Below are 25,566 nucleotides of genomic sequence, written 5' to 3' on the forward strand. Positions count from 1 at the left end.
GATTGGTAAGTGGAGATAAAGGAAGAAGTTTGCTCTTCCACCGTTACTGTTATGGTTTCCTCCCCACTCTGAACTTTGGGGTACAGATGTGGGGACCCGCATGAAAGACCCCCTAAGCTTATTTTTACCAGTTTAGGTTAAAAAACTTTCCCAAGGCACAAATTGTTTTTTTGTCCTCGTATGGTATTGCTTCCACCACCAAGTGGTATAGACAAAGATTCAGGAAAAGGGCCACTTGGAGTCCCTTGTTCCCCAAAGTATCCCCCCAAGCCCTTTCACCCCCTTTTTTGCGGAGGCTTGAGAATAATATACTTACCAATAGGTTAACAAAGTGAGCACAGACCAGACCCTTGGGTTTTTAAGGACACTAAAAATCCATTAGGTTTTTAAAAGAAGAACTTTATTATAAAGAAAAAAGAAGCACCTCTGTAAAATCAGGATGGAAGGTAATTTTACAGGGTAATAAAAAGATTTAAAACACAGAGGATTCCCCTCTAGGCTCAACTTCAAAGTTACAAAAACAGGAATAAAACTCCCTCTTAGCACAGGGAAAATTCACAAGCTAAAACAAAAGATAATCTAAAACATTTTTTTGCCTTTATTTACAATTCTTGTAATCTTAGATGCTTATTTTAGGTAAAGTTTTAGGAGATGGTTTTTCCTGCCCTGGTCCCTCTCTGTCCCAGAGAGAACAACAAAGAGAGCACAAACAAAACCTCCCCAGCCCCCGCCCCTGCCCAGATTTGAAAGTATATTTTTTTCTTATTGGTTCTTTTGGTCAGGTGCCAACCAGGTTATTTGAGCTTCTTAACCCCTTACAGGTAAAGGAGGGATTTTAGGCTACCCTTAGCTGTATGTGTATGACAGTTACTTATTGCTGTGATGTTGGGAGTTCCTGTCCCAGACCTGCAGCAGAGCTCCGCAAAAGCCCATCTCTCTCACCAACAGAGGTTGGTCCAGTAAAAGATAGGACCTCACCCACCTTGTCAACGTGATCGTTCCCCTCTATTTGACATTGGTGAGGCCTCATCTGGAGTACTGTGTCCAGTTTTGGGCCCCACGCTACAAGAAGGATGAGGAAAAACTGGAAAGAGTCCAGCGGAGGGCAACAAAAATTATTAGGGGACTGGAACACATGACTTATGAGGAGAGGCTGAGGGAACTGGGCTTGTTTAGTCTGAGGAGGAGAAGAACGAGGGGGGATTTGATAGCTGCTTTCAACTACCTGAAAGGGGGTTCCAAAGAGGATGGCTCTAGACTGTTCTCTGTGGTGGCAGATGACAGAACAAGGAGCAATGGTCTCAAGTTGCTGTGGGGGCGGTTTAGGTTGGATATTAGGAAAAACTTTTTCACTTGGAGGGTGGTGAAGCCCTGGAATGCGTTACCTAGGGAGGTGGTGGAATCTCCTTCCTTAGAAGTTTTTAAGGTCAGGCTTGACAAAGCCCTGGCTGGGATGATTTAGTCGGGGATCGGTCCTGCTTTGAGCAGGGGGTTGGACTAGATGACCTCCTGAGGTCCCTTCCAACCCTGTTATTCTATGATTACATTGATTACATTGCCCTATTTATGGAGGTGTCTACCCTACAGTGTTCCTCCCACTGCTTTAACTTGCCCGCTACGCCAACCTCATAAAACCACCTCGGCCAGAGGTGCAGCGCTTAGGTTGACTTAGGGCGATGCAGTGTCAGTGTGGACACTGCGTTGCTTACGTCGACCTAAGTGGCCTCCAGGCAGAGGTGACAGTCAGCCGGTACGCCACCGTACGACATACCGACGAGAGCCCCGGGCCCTTTAAATTGCCGGCAGAGCCCCAATGCCAGAGCCCTGGGGTAGCGGTGGCGGGGCTCGGGCGGCGATTTAAAGGGCCAGGGGCTCCCGTCTGCTGCTACTGCAGTGGCATCCCGGGCCCTTTAAAGCTCCACCAGAGCCCGGGGCCCTGGGGTAGCAGCGGCAGCTGGGAGCTCTGGGGGTGATTAAAGGGGCCCGGGGCTCCCAGCTGCTGCTACCCCAGCCCCAGCCCCGGGCCGTTTAAATCCTGATTTAAAGGGCCTGGGGATTTGAAGACCCTGCCTCTTCCGGTAGAGGCCCTGTCCCCTCCTAAGGACTCCGGAGTACTGGTAAGTCCTTGAAGTTACTTTCACCCCTGCCTCCAGGAGGTGTCCCATAATGGCCCATGGTGACAACTCTGGTCACTGTTTTGAACTCTGCTGCCTGGTGGCCAGACACACTGGCACACATCTGTTTGCTCGGTGTGGAGAGCTCACAATGCTACCGCCCCGCTGAGCACGCTGGCTCCAGGCAGGAAATCCGCCCCTGCCTGGGTTACACGGGAGCTGATGGATCTCCTGGGTCGGTGGGGAGAGGAGGCCGTGGAGTCACCGCTCCGCTTCAGCCACAGGACCTTTGGCATGTACGGCCAGATAGCTCAGGGCATAGTGGGGAAGGGCTCTGTAGGGATGCACAGCAGTGAGGTGTAAAAATCAAGGAGCAGCGGCAGGCATAGCAGGAGGCAAGGGAGGCCAACCACCCTTCTGGTTTGGAGCCACAGATGTCCCACTTCTACGAGGAGCTGCGTGTATCCCCGGCGGCGGCCCCACCCCGATCGTCAAGCACCCCCTGGATACTTCGGGGGACCTGGAGGGAACCCTGAGGACAACGTGCTTGTCGAGGAGAAGGAGGAGGAGGAGGGACAGGCAATAGGGAGATTCGGGGCAAGGCAAGCCGGAACCTCTTTCCGAGTTCTGAGCAGTCTAGCCACTCCCAGCCGTCCAGCTCTGGCGAGCCTGGCCCAAGGGAGGGAACATCAGATTAGTACTCAGTTTGCTTCAATATTTCAGGGACGCTTCTGTTCATTTACTACTTCTTTAATCAAGCTAACGGGATAGTGAAATGACCACTAGAGGTACGGTTGCTGACTGCGTCTCATTCCCCAGTAACGCTGGGCAGGGTGGGGGGCCCTGCAGAATACTTTGTTCGTGTGCCCCAGGATGTTCCATGAATGCTCCATAGAGATCGCGAGGGAACTCTCCTGGAAGGAATCTGCAACACTCTGCCAAAGGTTTCTCGGGAAGGCTGCCTTGTTTCTTCCCCCAGGGTAGGACGTGTTGCCACGCCACGGAGCAATGACTTCAGCAGGCACCATTGCAGCCCACAGGCTAGTAGCATACGGACCTGGTCTGCAGCTAGATGCATGCAGGAGCTGCTTCGTGCAGCCTCGGTTACCCTCAGGAGCGAGATATCCGCTGCGATCACCACCTCTTGTGGAAAACCCTGCCGGTATTCAGTACAAGAGCTCTATGCGCTTGTCCTGGTACCGCAGTGCTACCCCCGACATCCCAACTCTCCTCCTCCCCGCCCCCCAGGCCGTGCTCACCATGGCTGCGGCTGCCACCGTGCTCCGAGTCCCAAAGGAGAGTGAGAAAGTTGTTTGGATCAAGGGGTGTAAGTGCACGGACAATAGCTGCTCTGTCCATTGTTGCTTTAGCAGGTGCAGAGGTGGCCTTGAGGGGCTCTTCATGCACCCCCGACGGAGCGGCTCGGCCAGATAAGGAGGAAGAGGAAGAAGAGGACAAAGGAAGACGAGGTCCAGGAGCCTCTGGTGCTTCGGCGCGTCAGCAGAGGGCACGGAGGGTGGCGCTCAATGCAGAACGCCGGGGTGGAGTGCTTGGGGACTGCTGCAGCCCCGGAAGACACAGGGAATGGGGGAGCGGAGGGAGGTCCCGGATTGCTGTTTCTGCTCGAACTAAGCTCTGTATGATTGGAATATTCAGACAGAATTCAAACAAACCTCAAACATAGGCCTCTGTTTCAGAGAGAGATTCTTTACATTTGTATCCAGGGTTTCGTTGTCGAGCGCTGTCACTCCCATGCAGCAGTCGGCAGAAAGAGGTGCGATTCTCCCCCCCCCCCGCCTCCCCAATGCCATTTCTCTTTCTATCAGGACTTGTGCCCCTGTGCAAGAGGAAAGGATTTGATCCCCTTTGCTTATGACTTCTCTGAAGCAACTAGCTCTTATGCAATCAGTTGTAAATACATTTCAGTTGCACTACTCCACATGGGAGGTGGGTATAATAGGCTCCGCCTCTCCCCCTCCCTGCTCTGCCCCTTCCCCAAGGCCCCCACTGCCCACCACCACCTGGTTAGTCCCTCCTCACTCCTCTCCTCCACTCCAACCCCCCTCTCCGGAAGTCCCCACTGCTCTCCTCTCCTCACCCCTCCTCCCCCGTGAGACCCCTCCTGCCACGTCCTTCCCTCCTCCATCCCCCTTCCCCACGAGACCGCCCCACTCACTGCGTCCCTCCCTACCCCTCCTCATCATTCCCCATAATTGTGAACATTTAAATCATTAACAATCTTAACAAGACTTAAAAACAAACATCTGCATTATCCGTCCAAATGCTCCGAAAATCAAAATCAGATTCTGCCAAGCCTATTTATGCAGCTCAGGGGTCTTTGCTTTGGAGTTTCCAGATGCAGGTATTTAGTCGACAATGGGTTTTTCTCCAGTCACAGTGTCCAAGGGATGGATTCCAGGTGGGTCATTTTAAATTCCCTTCATGCCAAGTATTTCCTAGGAAACCCACTTCAGACGTATTGTCCCCCAAAGCCCTTTGAAGTTCTGAAGCCTTCCCAGATATTGCTTTAGTCAGGCCTGGTCTACACTTAATATTTTGATCAAGCTCCATTGCTCAGCGCTATGAAAAAACTTGTGCCCTGAGCTCTGTAGCTCGGTCAGCCTAACCCCCCGCAGAGACGTAGGTAGGTTGATGGGTGAAGTCTTCTAGCTTCAGCCTCCTCGAGGAGTTACACACAATTCCACAGCGACACAAACCTACCGGCGTTTGAAGTACAACGCCCCCCGTAAAGGTCTTAAATGGAAGCCAAGAAGGTTAATTTCATAAGGTTTGTCCAGGATACTGCAGGACATCGCCATAGCTGTCACACCAAGTGCTGGGAGTTGGGGAGTACGACAGCTGCCTTTCATTCAGGAAAAAGGTCAAACTTGGAACCCAGACCTGAAAACAGAGGAGTCATTTCTCCTCCAGCCCCAGAATCAGACGGACACACACATTAACAGAGCGCGGCTGAGAGGACCGGGTTAATCAGCACTCCCAAGCTGTCACCCTCCTATGCCATGGGCACCGCACCGGAATAGAGGACACCTGAGCGGGCGGGGTCGAGCAGCCCTTTCTATCTGCCACCCTCCTAGGCCCCAGGTTCAGCACGTCCCTAGCCCCACTTCACGATACTATGGTTCTGGTCGTAACCCACTTGATGAGCAAACCCCACGGGATTTTTGGGCGCTGCAGGGATCTTTAGCTTAGGGATGAGGAGCGTCGCTGCAGAGCGAATGAGGAAGACAAAAAAACACCCACAAGGGGAAGACAGAGAGAGAGAGAAGCAACCAGCTTAACCATGAAAGTTATTTCTTGCCAGGTAATAACCTGGGGAGCCAAACAAACAAAACAGTATTCATATTAAATCTAACTTAAATTTGATTATAAAATTCAGGTTTAGAAAACTATAACTGATCACACAAGTGACATGGTCAATGTGCATGACGGGCAAGGAAGGTGTGGTGTGAGATGGGGTCCCACTCGAGGAGAGGGGTCAGAGAGTCAGCCGCAAAAGCACAGCAAGAAGGAGCCTGGGGATTGTGGCAGAGGGACCAGCACTATTCCAAGTGATGGGGGTAGATGGACGGACACTGCTCGCAGTGATGGTGGTAGGGGGACTGGCACTGTTCAGAGTGAAGTTCACCACTCTGAAAGTCACACCAGGCACATTCTTCTGGATCCAATCGTTGTGGGCATTCGGGCGGTTGTAGACCGCAGGGTAATCGGGAGAAACTGTAAGTACCCCATTCACCTTTCTCGCCAGTAACCAGCTCACAATCCCAGCTAGGTACCAGGTCCCATTCTCTTCACACACCAGGGGTCCCCCAGAGTCACCCTAGAGACAGGGAAAGAAATAGGGTTGGAAGAGGGACCAGCCTCCATCGTCCAAAAGGGACATGTTGGATTCTCCATCCATCGATGGCTTCATATCCCGCTGGCTCCCTTTCTGGGAGATGCTTTACCCAGACACAAGTCTCTGGGCTCAGGAAAGGGGTAACTGGGTGCGGTTGTGGGCTGGGTTATACAGGAGGTCAGACTGAATGGACGAACCCTGCTGTCTTTATACTCTATGACGCATCCTCAATTCCAAGGGCTGACTTGTCTAAACACTGGGGAGTGAAGTCAGGGCTCAGCCCCTCCATCCAGGCCCACTGTTTGATGGGTCACCCCCTGCCCCTGACACACAATACCAAGTGAACAGGGCGAAAGGGCCAGGAATAGTGGGGGCCCTGATCTCAGTCAGAGAATCTCACCCAGGCAGTTCCTTTATAGCCTTCCATGGACCCAGAACACATCATGTCATCTTTAATGGGGTTGTCACCCTCAGGCTTTTGTAATGCTTCCCGGTAGCGATCATTGCAGACAGTGGAGTCTATGGTGAGCACCTCCAGCTCTTGCAGAATCTCCGCTCCGGGAGAATTCACTGAAATGAAAGGTCCGAGGGTAGGGTGACTCACACGGCATGAGTGTTTTAAAATTTTGAGCCTTGTCTACACACAGTTGGCCCTGATTTGGTTCAGTGGGTTTTAATCTCAGAGGAGATGCTGCTCAGTTCCAGGCCAGCACTATACACATGGCAGTAAGGATATAACGAGGTGTGTGATTTGATAATGCTGGATGCCAGCTGGCGGCCACCTCTGACACTGCTTCCTATTGGTCTAGAACCAGCATCGGTAAATATACTGGTGCCATCTACACCAATAGGAGTGTTCTAAAACCATATTAGGGCTCACATACAACCCCCCAACCCCCAAATAGGAACATCCATTCCTTGTGCCGGGAATTGAATCTCCCAAGTTGACCTGCAGCCACTAGATGGTGACGTTGCTCAAACACACACACATAAAACAGATCGAAGCCAAACTGGTGCACTGTCTTTGTGAAGTGTAGCCCTGAGAGTGGCTATTTTTAGGTGAGCTTAAACCTGTTGAGAAATGAGCTAAGATAAAATGGGACGACACAGGTTTAAAGCAAAATAGGAGCATTGGCACGGCCAGAGATACCGGAGTAACTAGATTGTGTCATAGGGCATGTCTACACTCAGGAGCTGCTGCAATCGATGCAGCGAGTGTCGATTTAACGGGTCTGGTGAAGACACGCTAAATCAATGTAAGAGCACTCTCCCATCGATTTGTGTACTCCACCTCCCCGAGAAGCGTACGGGAAGTCAACGGGAGACGCTCTCTCGTCGACACAGCACAGTGTAGACACCGCATTAAGTGGATCTAACCACATCGATTTCAGTTATGTTATTCATGTAAATGAACATGTGTAACAGATTGATTTAGCACGGTAGTGTAGACCAGCCCTTAATATCACACTTAGGAAGGGTGCATAACTGTGCGTTTAGAATCACAAGCATAGAGCTGCAGTTATATCACCGTCTAACTGTATAAATGTGCCTGTCGAACTGCATATCTGTATAACTAGGCTTGGCAGAATTCAATTTTTCTTTTACTTTTTTATAATTTTGATGACTCATATTGATGTTGGGCTTTAAGAATAGGTGAAGGGGTAAATAACATTTCCCCAGTCCCTTTCTCCACACCAGTCATGAGATTATGGACATATATCACATCCCCACCTGTGAGTGTATATGTGTACAGTCGTAATGCTGTGCCTATATAACCATATAACAGTGTAACCCTGGCTGTATAACCATGTAACCGTGTATCTTTCAGTCTATCTGTGTACATATGGGGCTACAAAATCACCCAGCCTGTTACCTTCATCCGGTGCTGGGACCTTCCCCTGCCCTTCCCCTCTCTAACAGCTACGAGTCTGCCTCACCTTGTGGGAGAGTGTTCCCCCAACCAGTCACCCAGCAGGGTTTCCCAGCGGGCACACGGATGGAAGCGTTGAGCAGACACACAGGGCTGATGGAGGCCGTGAATGCAATCGGCTTCTCCAGCTCCACCAGGGCGATGTCGGCAAGGAAACTGTTACTGTTGTAATTGGGATGGGGGATGATCCGCTTCACCGATGAGAACGTCTTGGTTGGGGTCTCACTGACAATCCGTTTTTCACCCAGCTGCACCCGATATGCTGAAATGGCTACGGACCTGGATGCAAAATATCCAATTTGGGAACAGTTGCCCAGCAATGCCTCACAGGGACAGCTCGCCTGGCACTGAGATGCAGGCAGCTCTGGGGTGGAGCGGCTGGGGAACATCCACACAGGGATGTTGCGCACCAGGAAGCCAGTGGAACAGGAGAGGGAGTCCTTCCAGACAGCCGCGGTCACTGTCTCTGCCCTGCCTGGGGTACTCACGGATCGAAGCAATGAGCTGCTGACACCACCCAGCTCTCAGAGATGAGCGAGCCGCCGCAGATGTGGAAGCCATTTTGCTGCATGCTGACCTGCCAGGGCCAGGCCCTGTCCTTGGCATCTTGACCATTGAAGATGCGCCCTGAGACCGAACGCTTGCCACAGCCTGGGAAGAAAAGAAGGAAACTGGCATTATCCCCGGGCAAGGGAGCTAAAGTGGGGAGAGTGTAAATAATTATAAATACTACCTGACGATAAGAGACCAACTCGTTCCCCTCCTAGAGCCTGGGATAGAACCCGGAGTCCTGGTTCCCAGCCACACTCTGGTTCCACATGTCCAGGGCAGGTAACACTGGCGTTTTACTCTGGGCACCTTACCTGTCTCATTCCAACTCCCATGAGCACTGGGACGCTTTTCAGGGTGACCCACAGTGTCTGGGCTGCACAAAAACCTCCTGCTGCCAGTGGGGTGGTGGGGAGGGGAGCCTTGCCTGTGCCCAGCGGGGGCAACTCTCCCAGGCACCAGCTGCTGGCCTCCCAGGTGCCATCTTCTTCTCTTATCCAATCACAAGCTATTGCCTCTTAGCCCAGGGTGTGGGGAGAAATCTCTTCTCAGCACTCTCTGGGGGTTCATTTGTATTTATGACTCTCCAGCCTGCATCTCGTCCAGACACTAAACAGAGGCTGTCTCCATGGGCGTCCACTTTTCAGACTTCCCATGAGTTTTGGAAGACAACAGCCTACGTCACCAAGCTCTAAACTCGCTCCCCACACAAAGGTCTCACAATAATTAGACAATCAGCTGAGCCTCAGAGTCCCCACGAGTCCCCTTCAGTGTGCGTGGTCAGGCACAGAGATAATGTCCCTGCCAGCACGTGGCTGGGTGAGTCTGGGCATGTCTATGCTGCAAGCGCTTAGGGAGCGAAGAAAGAGCAGGCAGCGCTGGGATTATTGGGGGTTGGGGTTACCATGGAGGTTAGGTTAAAGATATCATGGGACTGGGGACAAGGTCACTTAAATATAAAAGTATTATTTACATAGGCCAATTAAATAAATTAACAGAAGCCATCTCGGTAAAACTTTAACTCATCCTGTCTTCATTCTGCCACTAGGTGGGAAAGAAAGAAAGAAAGAAAGAAAGAAAGAAAGAAAGAAAGAAAGAAAGAAAGAAAGAAAGAAAGAAAGAAAGAAAGAAAGAAAGAAAGAATTGGAAATGAAATCAAATGAAAACTAGACAATGACCTTAACCTCCCTAATAAATTTTGTTATACCCCCAATGATAACCTTCACCCAATGATACCCTTAACCCTAATCCAATGATAACCTTAACCCTAACCCAATGATACCGCCTTGTCCCCCTGCTCTAACACACGAGACCCCACTCCATTTGCGCAGCCAGGATAGGACCCAGGAGTCCTGGCTCCCATCGTAATTTTCATTCCAAATGACCAGGGCAGGTAACGCTAGCATTTTGCTGTGGATGTCTGACCTGCCGGATTCTGATTCACTGGAGCACCCATGGAGCAAACAAAGAGAAAAGAAAGCTATGACTGTGTGTCTGTGGGGAACGGGGGTGATGCAGTCATTCCTGGTGTCTGACACGCTATGTCTGAGGGAATGTGTGCCAATAGCTTCACTCACAGTTCTGAGGCCCTTCTCCACAAGCCAGTATACCTCTCCCCTCCCCATGGGAGGTAGGGCCCCGTTTCCCATCTCCACCCCACCCCACACTCACCCAGCGCCAGGCTCGTCACCAGCAGTGCTATGGCCAGGAGGGAGCAGAGATGCCTCATGATCCAGCCTCGCCTGGTCCTGTCTTGGCCAATCCAGCTGGTTCCATTGCTCCGACCAAAGCCCGGCTGGGAAACGAATGTACCACGGCAAGTTTTTATAGACACGGCTCCTGCCTCCGCCCTCCCCAGATCGAGAGAAAACAGGTGTGACCCATCCCCTCATGAACCACTCAAGGAAACAAGTGCTGCTAAATTCTGCATGTGAACAGGGTGCGACCGTTCTCAGTCTGCTCTACCTGGAATTGCCCTTTAACGGGCGTCCTGGAAAACCAACAAAAATGTGCAACAATCAAGGTTTATGGTGCGAAGGCCCACTGTGATTTTCACTTCCCTGTTTTGTTAGCAACTGAATGTGCCAAGAACAGCTGGTCAAGGACAGTGCTCTGGCAAAGCTACGGTTGTAATGGGGGTAAGGTTAGCTTAGGGGGGTTCATAGATTCTATGGTGAGAAGGCACCATTGTGATCAGCTAGTCTGACCCCTGCTATGACACAGGCCAGAGACATCTCGTAATAACCACAGCAATCAGCTCAATCTCAGAGACCCCCACACACCCCTTTCATTGTACATGGTCGGGTACAGATATAATACCCCTGACAGCATGTGGCTGGGTGAGTTTGTGCGTGTCTGTATCACAACCACTTAGGGCATGAAGAAAGAGCAGGCAGGGCTAGCATTATTATGGGGATTATTATGCCATGGAGATGAGGTTAAGGTTATCATGGGTATAGGGTTATCATCAGGGCTAGGCCTAGGTTAATATAAAGGGGGACTGGAAACTCAAAAAAGAGAACTCTGCATCCCATTAGAATCACAAGGCTAATTCTGGGAGGCAGAAAAATCTGGATTCCCTTGCAATTCATGGGCATAGTCCCAGGGCACTTAAAGATCAAAATATTATTTACATAGGTCAGTTAAGTTAAGACAAGCCATCTTGGTAGAACTTTAACTTCTTCATTCTGCCACTATGTGAGAAAGAAAGAAAGAAAGAAAGAAAGAAAGAAAGAAAGAAAGAAAGAAAGAAAGCCCACATTTCAACTCAGACCCTCACCCCCCTGATAACTCTCATGCTATAACATCCTGACCTCATTATAACCTTAACCCTATGATAACTTTAACCCTTGTCCCTAACCCCAATGACACCACCTGATCCCTCCTGCTCTAACCCACTAGACCCCATTTCCATCCCACAGCTGGGATAGGACCCAGAATTCCTGGCTCCCAGCCTCATTCTCATTCCACATACCCAGGGTAGGTGAGGCTGGCTTTTCGCTGTGTGTCTTACCTCTTTGATTCTGAGCACCCTGGGCACCCAGGGCATGAAGAACGAGAAGGGAAAGATATTAGGATGTTGGGGGTGTCATTGCTGGGGTCTGACACAATGTGTCTGGGGGAATGGGTGTCAGTACCTTCACCCACAGTTCTCAGGCCACACCCTCCTGAAACTATCCTTAGCAACAGTTAAAAATCTTCGCAGAGTCACTCTTCAGATTGCCCTCTGTAGATTCCAGAGTCCACAATCCCCATTGATCTGAATGGGGTGGCTCAGGAGTGAATGCAGAGCTAGGGGCTAGATGAACAGGGGCATCTATGAAGGATGAAAGGGTTGGATCCCCCGGTTATTAACTAGCCCAATTCCCTCTCCTGCAAGCCCATATCTCTCTCTCATCCTGGGGAAGTAGGGCCCCGTCTCCCATCTCCACTCCACCCCACACTCACCCTGCACCAGGCTCATCGTCAGCAGTGTTGTGGTCAGGAGGGAGCAGAGATGCCTCATGATCCAGCCTTGCATGGTGCTGTCTTGGCCAAACCCAGCTGGCTCCATCGCTCCGACCAAAGCCCGGCTGGGAAACGAATGTGCCGGGGCAGGTTTTTATAGACAAGGCTCCTGCCTCCGCCCTCCCCAGATCGTAAGAGAACAGATGTGACCCATCCCCTCATGAACCACTCAAGGAAACAAGTGCTGCTAAATTCTGCATGTGAACAGGGTGCGACCGTTCTCAGTCTGCTCTACCTGGAATTGCCCCATAAAAGGGCGCCCTGGAAAACCAACAAAAATGGTTTACGGGGGGGAGGCCCATTGTGATTTTCACTTCACTGTTTTGTTAGCAACTGAACGTGCCGAGAACAGCAGGTCAAGGAGAGTGCTCCGGCAAAGCTAAGGTTGTAATGAGGGTATGGTTAGCGTAGGGGGTTCATAGATTCTAAGGTGAGAAGGTACCACTGTCTGGGAAGGTGACTGGGAGGGTGAGTTATAAATAGGGGATTGCTAAGCAGCGTGCTGGAGGCCGGGTGTCTGTGCGAGCTAAGATTATCAGCAGCTGGGGACAACGGACAAGATGAACCAGGACTGTAGAGATCAGGGTCCACACGCGTGTGGGCAGGGCATGTTGCACAGGGGTTGGTCCTGCAACGTCACCCAGCCAATCCCCAGAGGGGTGATGCAATGTCCAGCACATTAAATGTGATTGGTAAGTGGAGATAAAGGAAGAAGTTTGCTCTTCCACCGTTACTGTTATGGTTTCCTCCCCACTCTGAACTTTGGGGTACAGATGTGGGGACCCGCATGAAAGACCCCCTAAGCTTATTTTTACCAGTTTAGGTTAAAAAACTTTCCCAAGGCACAAATTGTTTTTTTGTCCTCGTATGGTATTGCTTCCACCACCAAGTGGTATAGACAAAGATTCAGGAAAAGGGCCACTTGGAGTCCCTTGTTCCCCAAAGTATCCCCCCAAGCCCTTTCACCCCCTTTTTTGCGGAGGCTTGAGAATAATATACTTACCAATAGGTTAACAAAGTGAGCACAGACCAGACCCTTGGGTTTTTAAGGACACTAAAAATCCATTAGGTTTTTAAAAGAAGAACTTTATTATAAAGAAAAAAGAAGCACCTCTGTAAAATCAGGATGGAAGGTAATTTTACAGGGTAATAAAAAGATTTAAAACACAGAGGATTCCCCTCTAGGCTCAACTTCAAAGTTACAAAAACAGGAATAAAACTCCCTCTTAGCACAGGGAAAATTCACAAGCTAAAACAAAAGATAATCTAAAACATTTTTTTGCCTTTATTTACAATTCTTGTAATCTTAGATGCTTATTTTAGGTAAAGTTTTAGGAGATGGTTTTTCCTGCCCTGGTCCCTCTCTGTCCCAGAGAGAACAACAAAGAGAGCACAAACAAAACCTCCCCAGCCCCCGCCCCTGCCCAGATTTGAAAGTATATTTTTTTCTTATTGGTTCTTTTGGTCAGGTGCCAACCAGGTTATTTGAGCTTCTTAACCCCTTACAGGTAAAGGAGGGATTTTAGGCTACCCTTAGCTGTATGTGTATGACAGTTACTTATTGCTGTGATGTTGGGAGTTCCTGTCCCAGACCTGCAGCAGAGCTCCGCAAAAGCCCATCTCTCTCACCAACAGAGGTTGGTCCAGTAAAAGATAGGACCTCACCCACCTTGTCAACGTGATCGTTCCCCTCTATTTGACATTGGTGAGGCCTCATCTGGAGTACTGTGTCCAGTTTTGGGCCCCACGCTACAAGAAGGATGAGGAAAAACTGGAAAGAGTCCAGCGGAGGGCAACAAAAATTATTAGGGGACTGGAACACATGACTTATGAGGAGAGGCTGAGGGAACTGGGCTTGTTTAGTCTGAGGAGGAGAAGAACGAGGGGGGATTTGATAGCTGCTTTCAACTACCTGAAAGGGGGTTCCAAAGAGGATGGCTCTAGACTGTTCTCTGTGGTGGCAGATGACAGAACAAGGAGCAATGGTCTCAAGTTGCTGTGGGGGCGGTTTAGGTTGGATATTAGGAAAAACTTTTTCACTTGGAGGGTGGTGAAGCCCTGGAATGCGTTACCTAGGGAGGTGGTGGAATCTCCTTCCTTAGAAGTTTTTAAGGTCAGGCTTGACAAAGCCCTGGCTGGGATGATTTAGTCGGGGATCGGTCCTGCTTTGAGCAGGGGGTTGGACTAGATGACCTCCTGAGGTCCCTTCCAACCCTGTTATTCTATGATTACATTGATTACATTGCCCTATTTATGGAGGTGTCTACCCTACAGTGTTCCTCCCACTGCTTTAACTTGCCCGCTACGCCAACCTCATAAAACCACCTCGGCCAGAGGTGCAGCGCTTAGGTTGACTTAGGGCGATGCAGTGTCAGTGTGGACACTGCGTTGCTTACGTCGACCTAAGTGGCCTCCAGGCAGAGGTGACAGTCAGCCGGTACGCCACCGTACGACATACCGACGAGAGCCCCGGGCCCTTTAAATTGCCGGCAGAGCCCCAATGCCAGAGCCCTGGGGTAGCGGTGGCGGGGCTCGGGCGGCGATTTAAAGGGCCAGGGGCTCCCGTCTGCTGCTACTGCAGTGGCATCCCGGGCCCTTTAAAGCTCCACCAGAGCCCGGGGCCCTGGGGTAGCAGCGGCAGCTGGGAGCTCTGGGGGTGATTAAAGGGGCCCGGGGCTCCCAGCTGCTGCTACCCCAGCCCCAGCCCCGGGCCGTTTAAATCCTGATTTAAAGGGCCTGGGGATTTGAAGACCCTGCCTCTTCCGGTAGAGGCCCTGTCCCCTCCTAAGGACTCCGGAGTACTGGTAAGTCCTTGAAGTTACTTTCACCCCTGCCTCCAGGAGGTGTCCCATAATGGCCCATGGTGACAACTCTGGTCACTGTTTTGAACTCTGCTGCCTGGTGGCCAGACACACTGGCACACATCTGTTTGCTCGGTGTGGAGAGCTCACAATGCTACCGCCCCGCTGAGCACGCTGGCTCCAGGCAGGAAATCCGCCCCTGCCTGGGTTACACGGGAGCTGATGGATCTCCTGGGTCGGTGGGGAGAGGAGGCCGTGGAGTCACCGCTCCGCTTCAGCCACAGGACCTTTGGCATGTACGGCCAGATAGCTCAGGGCATAGTGGGGAAGGGCTCTGTAGGGATGCACAGCAGTGAGGTGTAAAAATCAAGGAGCAGCGGCAGGCATAGCAGGAGGCAAGGGAGGCCAACCACCCTTCTGGTTTGGAGCCACAGATGTCCCACTTCTACGAGGAGCTGCGTGTATCCCCGGCGGCGGCCCCACCCCGATCGTCAAGCACCCCCTGGATACTTCGGGGGACCTGGAGGGAACCCTGAGGACAACGTGCTTGTCGAGGAGAAGGAGGAGGAGGAGGGACAGGCAATAGGGAGATTCGGGGCAAGGCAAGCCGGAACCTCTTTCCGAGTTCTGAGCAGTCTAGCCACTCCCAGCCGTCCAGCTCTGGCGAGCCTGGCCCAAGGGAGGGAACATCAGATTAGTACTCAGTTTGCTTCAATATTTCAGGGACGCTTCTGTTCATTTACTACTTCTTTAATCAAGCTAACGGGATAGTGAAATGACCACTAGAGGTACGGTTGCTGACTGCGTCTCATTCCCCAGTAACGCTGGGCAGGGTGGGGGGCCCTGCAGAATACTTTGTTCGTGTGCCCCAGGATGTTCCATGAATGCTCCATAGAGATCGCGAGGGAACTCTCCTGGAAGGAATCTGCAACACTCTGCCAAAGGTTTCTCGGGAAGGCTGCCTTGTTTCTTCCCCCAGGGTAGGACGTGTTGCCACGCCACGGAGCAATGACTTCAGCAGGCACCATTGCAGCCCACAGGCTAGTAGCATACGGACCTGGTCTGCAGCTAGATGCATGCAGGAGCTGCTTCGTGCAGCCTCGGTTACCCTCAGGAGCGAGATATCCGCTGCGATCACCACCTCTTGTGGAAAACCCTGCCGGTATTCAGTACAAGAGCTCTATGCGCTTGTCCTGGTACCGCAGTGCTACCCCCGACATCCCAACTCTCCTCCTCCCCGCCCCCCAGGCCGTGCTCACCATGGCTGCGGCTGCCACCGTGCTCCGAGTCCCAAAGGAGAGTGAGAAAGTTGTTTGGATCAAGGGGTGTAAGTGCACGGACAATAGCTGCTCTGTCCATTGTTGCTTTAGCAGGTGCAGAGGTGGCCTTGAGGGGCTCTTCATGCACCCCCGACGGAGCGGCTCGGCCAGATAAGGAGGAAGAGGAAGAAGAGGACAAAGGAAGACGAGGTCCAGGAGCCTCTGGTGCTTCGGCGCGTCAGCAGAGGGCACGGAGGGTGGCGCTCAATGCAGAACGCCGGGGTGGAGTGCTTGGGGACTGCTGCAGCCCCGGAAGACACAGGGAATGGGGGAGCGGAGGGAGGTCCCGGATTGCTGTTTCTGCTCGAACTAAGCTCTGTATGATTGGAATATTCAGACAGAATTCAAACAAACCTCAAACATAGGCCTCTGTTTCAGAGAGAGATTCTTTACATTTGTATCCAGGGTTTCATTGTCGAGCGCTGTCACTCCCATGCAGCAGTCGGCAGAATGAGGTGTGATTCTCCCCCCCCCCGCCTCCCCAACGCCATTTCTCTTTCTATCAGGACTTGTGCCCCTGTGCAAGAGGAAAGGATTTGATCCCCTTTGCTTATGACTTCTCTGAAGCAACTAGCTCTTATGCAATCAGTTGTAAATACATTTCAGTTGCACTACTCCACATGGGAGGTGGGTATAATAGGCTCCGCCTCTCCCCCTCCCTGCTCTGCCCCTTCCCCGAGGCCCCCACTGCCCACCACCACCTGGTTAGTCCCTCCTCACTCCTCTCCTCCACTCCAACCCCCCTCTCCGGAAGTCCCCACTGCTCTCCTCTCCTCACCCCTCCTCCCCCGTGAGACCCCTCCTGCCACGTCCTTCCCTCCTCCATCCCCCTTCCCCACGAGACCGCCCCACTCACTGCGTCCCTCCTCACCCCTCCTCATCATTCCCCATAATTGTGAACATTTAAATCATTAACAATCTTAAAAAGACTTAAAAACAAACATCTGCATTATCCGTCCAAATGCTCCGAAAATCAAAATCAGATTCTGCCAAGCCTATTTATGCAGCTCAGGGGTCTTTGCTTTGGAGTTTCCAGGTGCAGGTATTTAGTCGACAAGGGGTTTTTCTCCAGTCACAGTGTCCAAGGGATGGATTCCAGGTGGGTCATTTTAAATTCCCTTCATGCCAAGTATTTCCTAGGAAACCCACTTCAGACGTATTGTCCCCCAAAGCCCTTTGAAGTTCCGAAGCCTTCCCAGATATTGCTTTAGTCAGGCCTGGTCTACACTTAATATTTTGATCAAGCTCCATTGCTCAGCGCTGTGAAAAAACTTGTGCCCTGAGCTCTGTAGCTCGGTCAGCCTAACCCCCCGCAGAGACGTAGGTAGGTTGACGGGTGAATTCTTCTAGCTTCAGCCTCCTCGAGGAGTTACACACAATTCCACAGCGACACAAACCTACCGGCGTTTGAAGTACAACGCCCCCCCCAAATGTATTAAATGGAAGCGAAGAAGGTTAATTTCATAAGGTTTGTCCAGGATACTGCAGGACATCGCCATAGCTGTCACACCAAGTGCTGGGAGTTGGGGAGTATGACAGCTGCCTTTCATTCAGGAAAAAGGTCAAACTTGGAACCCAGACCTGAAAACAGAGGAGTCATTTCTCCTCCAGCCCCAGAATCAGACGGACACACACATTAACAGAGCGCGGCTGAGAGGACCGGGTTAATCAGCACTCCCAAGCTGTCACCCTCCTATGCCATGGGCACCGCACCGGAATAGAGGACACCTGAGCGGGCGGGGTCGAGCAGCCCTTTCTATCTGCCACCCTCATAGGCCCCAGGTTCAGCAAGTCCCTAGCCCTGCTTCACGTTACTATGGTTCTGGTCGTAACCCACTTGATGAGCAAACCCCACAGGATTTTGGGGCGCTGCAGGGATCTTTAGCTTAGGGATGAGGAGCGTCGCTGCAGAGCGAATGAGGAAGACAAAAAAACACCCACAAGGGGAAGACAGAGAGAGAGAGAAGCAACCAGCTTAACCATGAAAGTTATTTCTTGCCAGGTAATAACCTGGGGAGCCAAACTAACAAAACAGTGATCATATTAAATCTAACTTAAATTTGATTATAAAATTCAGGTTTAGAAAACTATAACTGATCAAACAAGTGTCATGGTCAATGTGCATGGAGGGCGAGGAAGGCCTGGTGTGAGATGGGGTCCCACTCGAGGAGAGGGGTCAGAGAGTCAGCCGCAAAAGCACAGCAAGAAGAAGGAGCCTGGGGATTGTGGCAGAGGGACCAGCACTATTCCAAGTGATGGTGGTAGATGGACGGACACTGCTCGCAGTGATGGTGGTAGGGGGACTGGCACTGTTCAGAGTGAAGTTCACCACTCTGAAAGTCACACCAGGCACATTCTTCTGGATCCAATCGTTGTGGGCATTCGGGCGGTTGTAGACCGCAGGGTAATTGGGAGAAACAGTAAGTACCCCATTCACCTTTCCCGCCAGTAACCAGCTCACAATCCCAGCAAGGTACCAGGTCCCATTCTCTTCACACACCAGGGGTCCCCCAGAGTCACCCTAGAGACAGGGAAAGAAATAGGGTTGGAAGAGGGACCAGCCTCCATCGTCCAAAAGGGACATGTTGGATTCTCCATCCATCGATGGCTTCATATCCCACTGGCTCCCTTTCTGGGAGATGCTTTACCCAGACACAAGTCTCTGGGCTCAGGAAAGGGGTAACTGGGTGCGGTTGTGGGCTGGGTTATACAGGAGGTCAGACTGAATGGACGAACCCTGCTGTCTTTATACTCTATGACGCATCCTCAATTCCAAGGGCTGACTTGTCTAAACACTGGGGAGTGAAGTCAGGGCTCAGCCCCTCCATCCAGGCCCACTGTTTGATGGGTCACCCCCTGCCCCTGACACACAATACCAAGTGAACAGGGTGAAAGGGCCAGGAATAGTGGGGGCCCTGATCTCAGTCAGAGAATCTCACCCAGGCAGTTCCTTTATAGCCTTCCATGGACCCAGAACACATCATGTCATCTTTAATGGGGTTGTCACCCTCAGGCTTTTGTAATGCTTCCCGGTAGCGATCATTGCAGACCGTGGAGTCTATGGTGAGCACCTCCAGCTCCTGCAGAATCTCCGCTCCGGGAGAATTCACTGAAATGAAAGGTCCGAGGGTAGGGTGACTCACACGGCATGAGTGTTTTAAAATTTTGAGCCTTGTCTACACACAGTTGGCCCTGATTTGGTTCAGTGGGTTTTAATCTCAGAGGAGATGCTGCTCAGTTCCAGGCCAGCACTATACACATGGCAGTAAGGATATAACGAGGTGTGTGATTTGATAATGCTGGATGCCAGCTGGCGGCCACCTCTGACACTGCTTCCTATTGGTCTAGAACCAGCATCGGTAAATATACTGGTGCCATCTACACCAATAGGAGTGTTCTAAAACCATATTAGGGCTCACATACAACCCCCCAACCCCCAAATAGGAACATCCATTCCTTGTGCCGGGAATTGAATCTCCCAAGTTGACCTGCAGCCACTAGATGGTGACGTTGCTCAAACACACACACATAAAACAGATCGAAGCCAAACTGGTGCACTGTCTTTGTGAAGTGTAGCCCTGAGAGTGGCTATTTTTAGGTGAGCTTAAACCTGTTCATAAATGAGCTAAGATAAAATGGGACGACACAGGTTTAAAGCAAAATAGGAGCATTGGCACGGCCAGAGATACCGGAGTAACTAGATTGTGTCATAGGGCATGTCTACAGTCACCGGTAGATCGGAGCTGCTGCAATCGATGCAGCGAGTGTCGATTTAACGGGTCTGGTGAAGACACGCTAAATCAATGTAAGAGCACTCTCCCATCGATTTGTGTACTCCACCTCCCCGAGAAGCGTACGGGAAGTCAACGGGAGACGCTCTCTCGTCGACACAGCACAGTGTAGACACCGCATTAAGTGGATCTAACCACATCGACTTCAGTTATGTTATTCATGTAAATGAACATGTGTAACAGATTGATTTAGCACGGTAGTGTAGACCAGCCCTTAATATCACACTTAGGAAGGGTGCATAACTGTGCGTTTAGAATCACAAGCATAGAGCTGCAGTTATATCACCGTCTAACTGTATAAATGTGCCTGTCGAACTGCATATCTGTATAACTAGGCTTGGCAGAATTCAATTTTTCTTTTACTTTTTTATAATTTTGATGACTCATATTGATGTTGGGCTTTAAGAATAGGTGAAGGGGTAAATAACATTTCCCCAGTCCCTTTCTCCACACCAGTCATGAGATTATGGACATATATCACATCCCCACCTGTGAGTGTATATGTGTACAGTCGTAATGCTGTGCCTATATAACCATATAACAGTGTAACCCTGGCTGTATAACCATGTAACCGTGTATCTTTCAGTCTATCTGTGTACATATGGGGCTACAAAATCACCCAGCCTGTTACCTTCATCCGGTGCTGGGACCTTCCCCTGCCCTTCCCCTCTCTAACAGCTACGAATCTGCCTCACCTTGTGGGAGAGTGTTCCCCCAACCAGTCACCCAGCAGGGTTTCCCAGCGGGCACACGGATGGAAGCGTTGAGCAGACACACAGGGCTGATGGAGGCCGTGAATGCAATCGGCTTCTCCAGCTCCACCAGGGCGATGTCGGCAAGGAAACTGTTACTGTTGTAATTGGGATGGGGGATGATCCGATTCACCGATGAGAACGTCTTGGTTGGGGTCTCACTGACAATCCGTTTTTCACCCAGCTGCACCCGATATGCTGAAATGGCTACGGACCTGGATGCAAAATATCCAATTTGGGAACAGTTGCCCAGCAATGCCTCAGAGGGACAGCTCGCCTGGCACTGAGATGCAGGCAGCTCTGGGGTGGAGCGGCTGGGGAACATCCACACAGGGATGTTGCGCACCAGGAAGCCAGTGGAACAGGAGAGGGAGTCCTTCCAGACAGCCGCGGTCACTGTCTCTGCCCTGCCTGGGGTACTCACGGATCGAAGCAATGAGCTGCTGACACCACCCAGCTCTCAGAGATGAGCGAGCCGCCGCAGATGTGGAAGCCATTTTGCTGCATGCTGACCTGCCAGGGCCAGGCCCTGTCCTTGGCATCTTGACCATTGAAGATGCGCCCTGAGACCGAACGCTTGCCACAGCCTGGGAAGAAAAGAAGGAAACTGGCATTATCCCCGGGCAAGGGAGCTAAAGTGGGGAGAGTGTAAATAATTATAAATACTACCTGACGATAAGAGACCAACTCGTTCCCCTCCTAGAGCCTGGGATAGAACCCGGAGTCCTGGTTCCCAGCCACACTCTGGTTCCACATGTCCAGGGCAGGTAACACTGGCGTTTTACTCTGGGCACCTTACCTGTCTCATTCCAACTCCCATGAGCACTGGGACGCTTTTCAGGGTGACCCACAGTGTCTGGGCTGCACAAAAACCTCCTGCTGCCAGTGGGGTGGTGGGGAGGGGAGCCTTGCCTGTGCCCAGCGGGGGCAACTCTCCCAGGCACCAGCTGCTGGCCTCCCAGGTGCCATCTTCTTCTCTTATCCAATCACAAGCTATTGCCTCTTAGCCCAGGGTGTGGGGAGAAATCTCTTCTCAGCACTCTCTGGGGGTTCATTTGTATTTATGACTCTCCAGCCTGCATCTCGTCCAGACACTAAACAGAGGCTGTCTCCATGGGCGTCCACTTTTCAGACTTCCCATGAGTTTTGGAAGACAACAGCCTACGTCACCAAGCTCTAAACTCGCTCCCCACACAAAGGTCTCACAATAATTAGACAATCAGCTGAGCCTCAGAGTCCCCACGAGTCCCCTTCAGTGTGCGTGGTCAGGCACAGAGATAATGTCCCTGCCATCACGTGGCTGGGTGAGTCTGGGCATGTCTATGTTGCAAGCGCTTAGGGAGCGAAGAAAGAGCAGGCAGCGCTGGGATTATTGGGGGTTGGGGTTACCATGGAGGTTAGGTTAAAGATATCATGGGACTGGGGACAAGGTCACTTAAATATAAAAGTATTATTTACATAGGCCAATTAAATAAATTAACAGAAGCCATCTCAGTAAAACTTTAACTCATCCTGTCTTCATTCTGCCACTAGGTGGGAAAGAAAGAAAGAAAGAAAGAAAGAAAGAAAGAAAGAAAGAAAGAAAGAAAGAAAGAAAGAAAGAAAGAATTGGAAATGAAATCAAATGAAAACTAGACAATGACCTTAACCTCCCTAATAAATTTTGTTATATCCCCAATGATAACCTTCACCCAATGATACCCTTAACCCTAATCCAACGATAACCTTAACCCTAACCCAATGATACCGCCTTGTCCCCCTGCTCTAACACACGAGACCCCACTCCATTTGCGCAGCCAGGATAGGACCCAGGAGTCCTGGCTCCCATCGTAATTTTCATTCCAAATGACCAGGGCAGGTAACGCTAGCATTTTGCTGTGGATGTCTGACCTGCCGGATTCTGATTCACTGGAGCACCCATGGAGCAAACAAAGAGAAAAGAAAGCTATGACTGTGTGTCTGTGGGGAACGGGGGTGATGCAGTCATTCCTGGTGTCTGACACGCTATGTCTGAGGGAATGTGTGCCAATAGCTTCACTCACAGTTCTGAGGCCCTTCTCCACAAGCCAGTATACCTCTCCCCTCCCCATGGGAGGTAGGGCCCCGTTTCCCATCTCCACCCCACCCCACACTCACCCAGCGCCAGGCTCGTCACCAGCAGTGCTATGGCCAGGAGGGAGCAGAGATGCCTCATGATCCAGCCTCGCCTGGTCCTGTCTTGGCCAATCCAGCTGGTTCCATTGCTCCGACCAAAGCCCGGCTGGGGAACGAATGTACCACGGCAAGTTTTTATAGACACGGCTCCTGCCTCCGCCCTCCCCAGATCGAGAGAAAACAGGTGTGACCCATCCCCTCATGAACCACTCAAGGAAACAAGTGCTGCTAAATTCTGCCTGTGAACAGGGTGCGACCGTTCTCAGTCTGCTCTACCTGGAATTGCCCTTTAACGGGCGTCCTGGAAAACCAACAAAAATGTGCAACAATCAAGGTTTATGGTGCGAAGGCCCACTGTGATTTTCACTTCCCTGTTTTGTTAGCAACTGAATGTGCCAAGAATAGCTGGTCAAGGACAGTGCTCTGGCAAAGCTACGGTTGTAATGGGGGTAAGGTTAGCTTAGGGGGGTTCATAGATTCTATGGTGAGAAGGCACCATTGTGATCAGCTAGTCTGACCCCTGCTATGACACAGGCCAGAGACATCTCGTAATAACCACAGCAATCAGCTCAATCTCAGAGACCCCCACACACCCCTTTCATTGTACATGGTCGGGTACAGATATAATACCCCTGACAGCATGTGGCTGGGTGAGTTTGTGCGCGTCTGTATCACAACCACTTAGGGCATGAAGAAAGAGCAGACAGGGCTAGCATTATTATGGGGATTATTATGCCATGGAGATGAGGTTAAGGTTATCATGGGTATAGGGTTATCATCAGGGCTAGGCCTAGGTTAATATAAAGGGGGACTGGAAACTCAAAAAAGAGAACTCTGCATCCCATTAGAATCACAAAGCTAATTCTGGGAGGCAGAAAAATCTGGATTCCCTTGCAATTCATGGGCATAGTCCCAGGGCACTTAAAGATCAAAATATTATTTACATAGGTCAGTTAAGTTAAGACAAGCCATCTTGGTAGAACTTTAACTTCTTCATTCTGCCACTATGTGAGAAAGAAAGAAAGAAAGAAAGAAAGAAAGAAAGAAAGAAAGCCCACATTTCAACTCAGACCCTCACCCCCCTGATAACTCTCATGCTATAACATCCTGACCTCATTATAACCTTAACCCTATGATAACTTTAACCCTTGTCCCTAACCCCAATGACACCACCTGATCCCTCCTGCTCTAACCCACTAGACCCCATTTCCATCCCACAGCTGGGATAGGACCCAGAATTCCTGGCTCCCAGCCTCATTCTCATTCCACATACCAGGGTAGGTGAGGCTGGCTTTTCGCTGTGTGTCTTACCTCTTTGATTCTGAGCACCCTGGGCACCCAGGGCATGAAGAACGAGAAGGGAAAGATATTAGGATGTTGGGGGTGTCATTGCTGGGGTCTGACACAATGTGTCTGGGGGAATGGGTGTCAGTACCTTCACCCACAGTTCTCAGGCCACACCCTCCTGAAACTATCCTTAGCAACAGTTAAAAATCTTCGCAGAGTCACTCTTCAGATTGCCCTCTGTAGATTCCAGAGTCCACAATCCCCATTGATCTGAATGGGGTGGCTCAGGAGTGAATGCAGAGCTAGGGGCTAGATGAACAGGGGCATCTATGAAGGATGAAAGGGTTGGATCCCCCGGTTATTAACTAGCCCAATTCCCTCTCCTGCAAGCCCATATCTCTCTCTCATCCTGGGGAAGTAGGGCCCTGTCTCCCATCTCCACTGCACCCCACACTCACCCTGCACCAGGCTCATCGTCAGCAGTGTTGTGGCCAGGAGGGAGCAGAGATGCCTCATGATCCAGCCTTGCATGGTCCTGTCTTGGCCAAACCCAGCTGGCTCCATCGCTCCGACCAAAGCCCGGCTGGGAAACGAATGTGCCGGGGCAGGTTTTTATAGACAAGGCTCCTGCCTCCGCCCTCCCCAGATCGTAAGAGAACAGATGTGACCCATCCCGTCATGAACCACTCAAGGAAACAAGTGCTGCTAAATTCTGCATGTGAACAGGGTGCGACCGTTCTCAGTCTGCTCTACCTGGAATTGCCCCATAAAAGGGCGCCCTGGAAAACCAGCAAAAATGGTTTACGGGGGGGAGGCCCATTGTGATTTTCACTTCACTGTTTTGTTAGCAACTGAACGTGCCGAGAACAGCAGGTCAAGGAGAGTGCTCCGGCAAAGCTAAGGTTGTAATGGGGGTATGGTTAGCGTAGGGGGTTCATAGATTCTAAGGTGAGAAGGTACCACTGTCTGGGAAATTGACTGGGAGGGTGAGTTATAAATAGGGGATTGCTAAGCAGCGTGCTGGAGGCCGGGTGTCTGTGCGAGCTAAGATTATCAGCAGCACTCTCATGCTGGGGACAACCGACAAGATGAACCAGGACTGTAGAGATCAGGGTCCATATGCGTGTGGGCAGGGCGCGTTGCACAGGGGTTGGTCCTGCAACGTCACCCAGCCAATCCCCAGAGGGGTGATGCAATGTCCAACACTTGCAATGTGATTGGTAAGTGGAGATAAAGGAAGAAGTTTGCTCTCCCACCGTTACTGTTATGGTTTCCTCCCCACTCTGAACTTTGGCGTACAGATGTGGGGACCCACATGAAAGACCCCCTAAGCTTATTTTTACCAGTTTAGGTTAAAAAACTTTCCCAAGGCACAAATTGTTTTTTTGTCCTCGTACGGTATTGCTTCCACCACCAAGTGGTATAGACAAAGATTCAGGAAAAGGGCCACTTGGAGTCCCTTGTTCCCCAAAGTATCTCCCCAAGCCCTTTCACCCCCTTTTTTGC

At 51.0% G+C, this 25,566-nt stretch overlaps 2 protein-coding genes across 2 annotated transcripts; both read right to left on the reverse strand.

Moving 5' to 3' along the window:
• Positions 1–3,513: 3,513 nt before the first annotated feature.
• Positions 3,514–12,002, reverse strand: LOC144265866 (serine protease 27-like). Its single transcript, XM_077818917.1, has 6 exons — positions 11,897–12,002; positions 8,389–8,551; positions 7,908–8,179; positions 6,371–6,540; positions 5,778–5,952; positions 3,514–3,674 (listed from the first exon to the last, which is right to left on the reverse strand). The coding sequence occupies exons 1-6, from the start codon at positions 12,000–12,002 to the stop codon at positions 3,514–3,516; spliced, it is 1,047 nt and encodes a 348-aa protein (XP_077675043.1).
• Positions 12,003–16,156: 4,154 nt separating this feature from the next.
• On the reverse strand, positions 16,157–24,624 carry LOC144265867 (serine protease 27-like). The gene is made up of 6 exons (XM_077818918.1): positions 24,519–24,624; positions 21,044–21,206; positions 20,563–20,834; positions 19,016–19,185; positions 18,423–18,597; positions 16,157–16,317 (listed from the first exon to the last, which is right to left on the reverse strand). The coding sequence occupies exons 1-6, from the start codon at positions 24,622–24,624 to the stop codon at positions 16,157–16,159; spliced, it is 1,047 nt and encodes a 348-aa protein (XP_077675044.1).
• Positions 24,625–25,566: the final 942 nt, after the last annotated feature.

Source organism: Eretmochelys imbricata, chromosome 6, assembly GCF_965152235.1.
Source record: "Eretmochelys imbricata isolate rEreImb1 chromosome 6, rEreImb1.hap1, whole genome shotgun sequence".
Taxonomy (NCBI): Eukaryota; Metazoa; Chordata; order Testudines; family Cheloniidae; genus Eretmochelys; species Eretmochelys imbricata.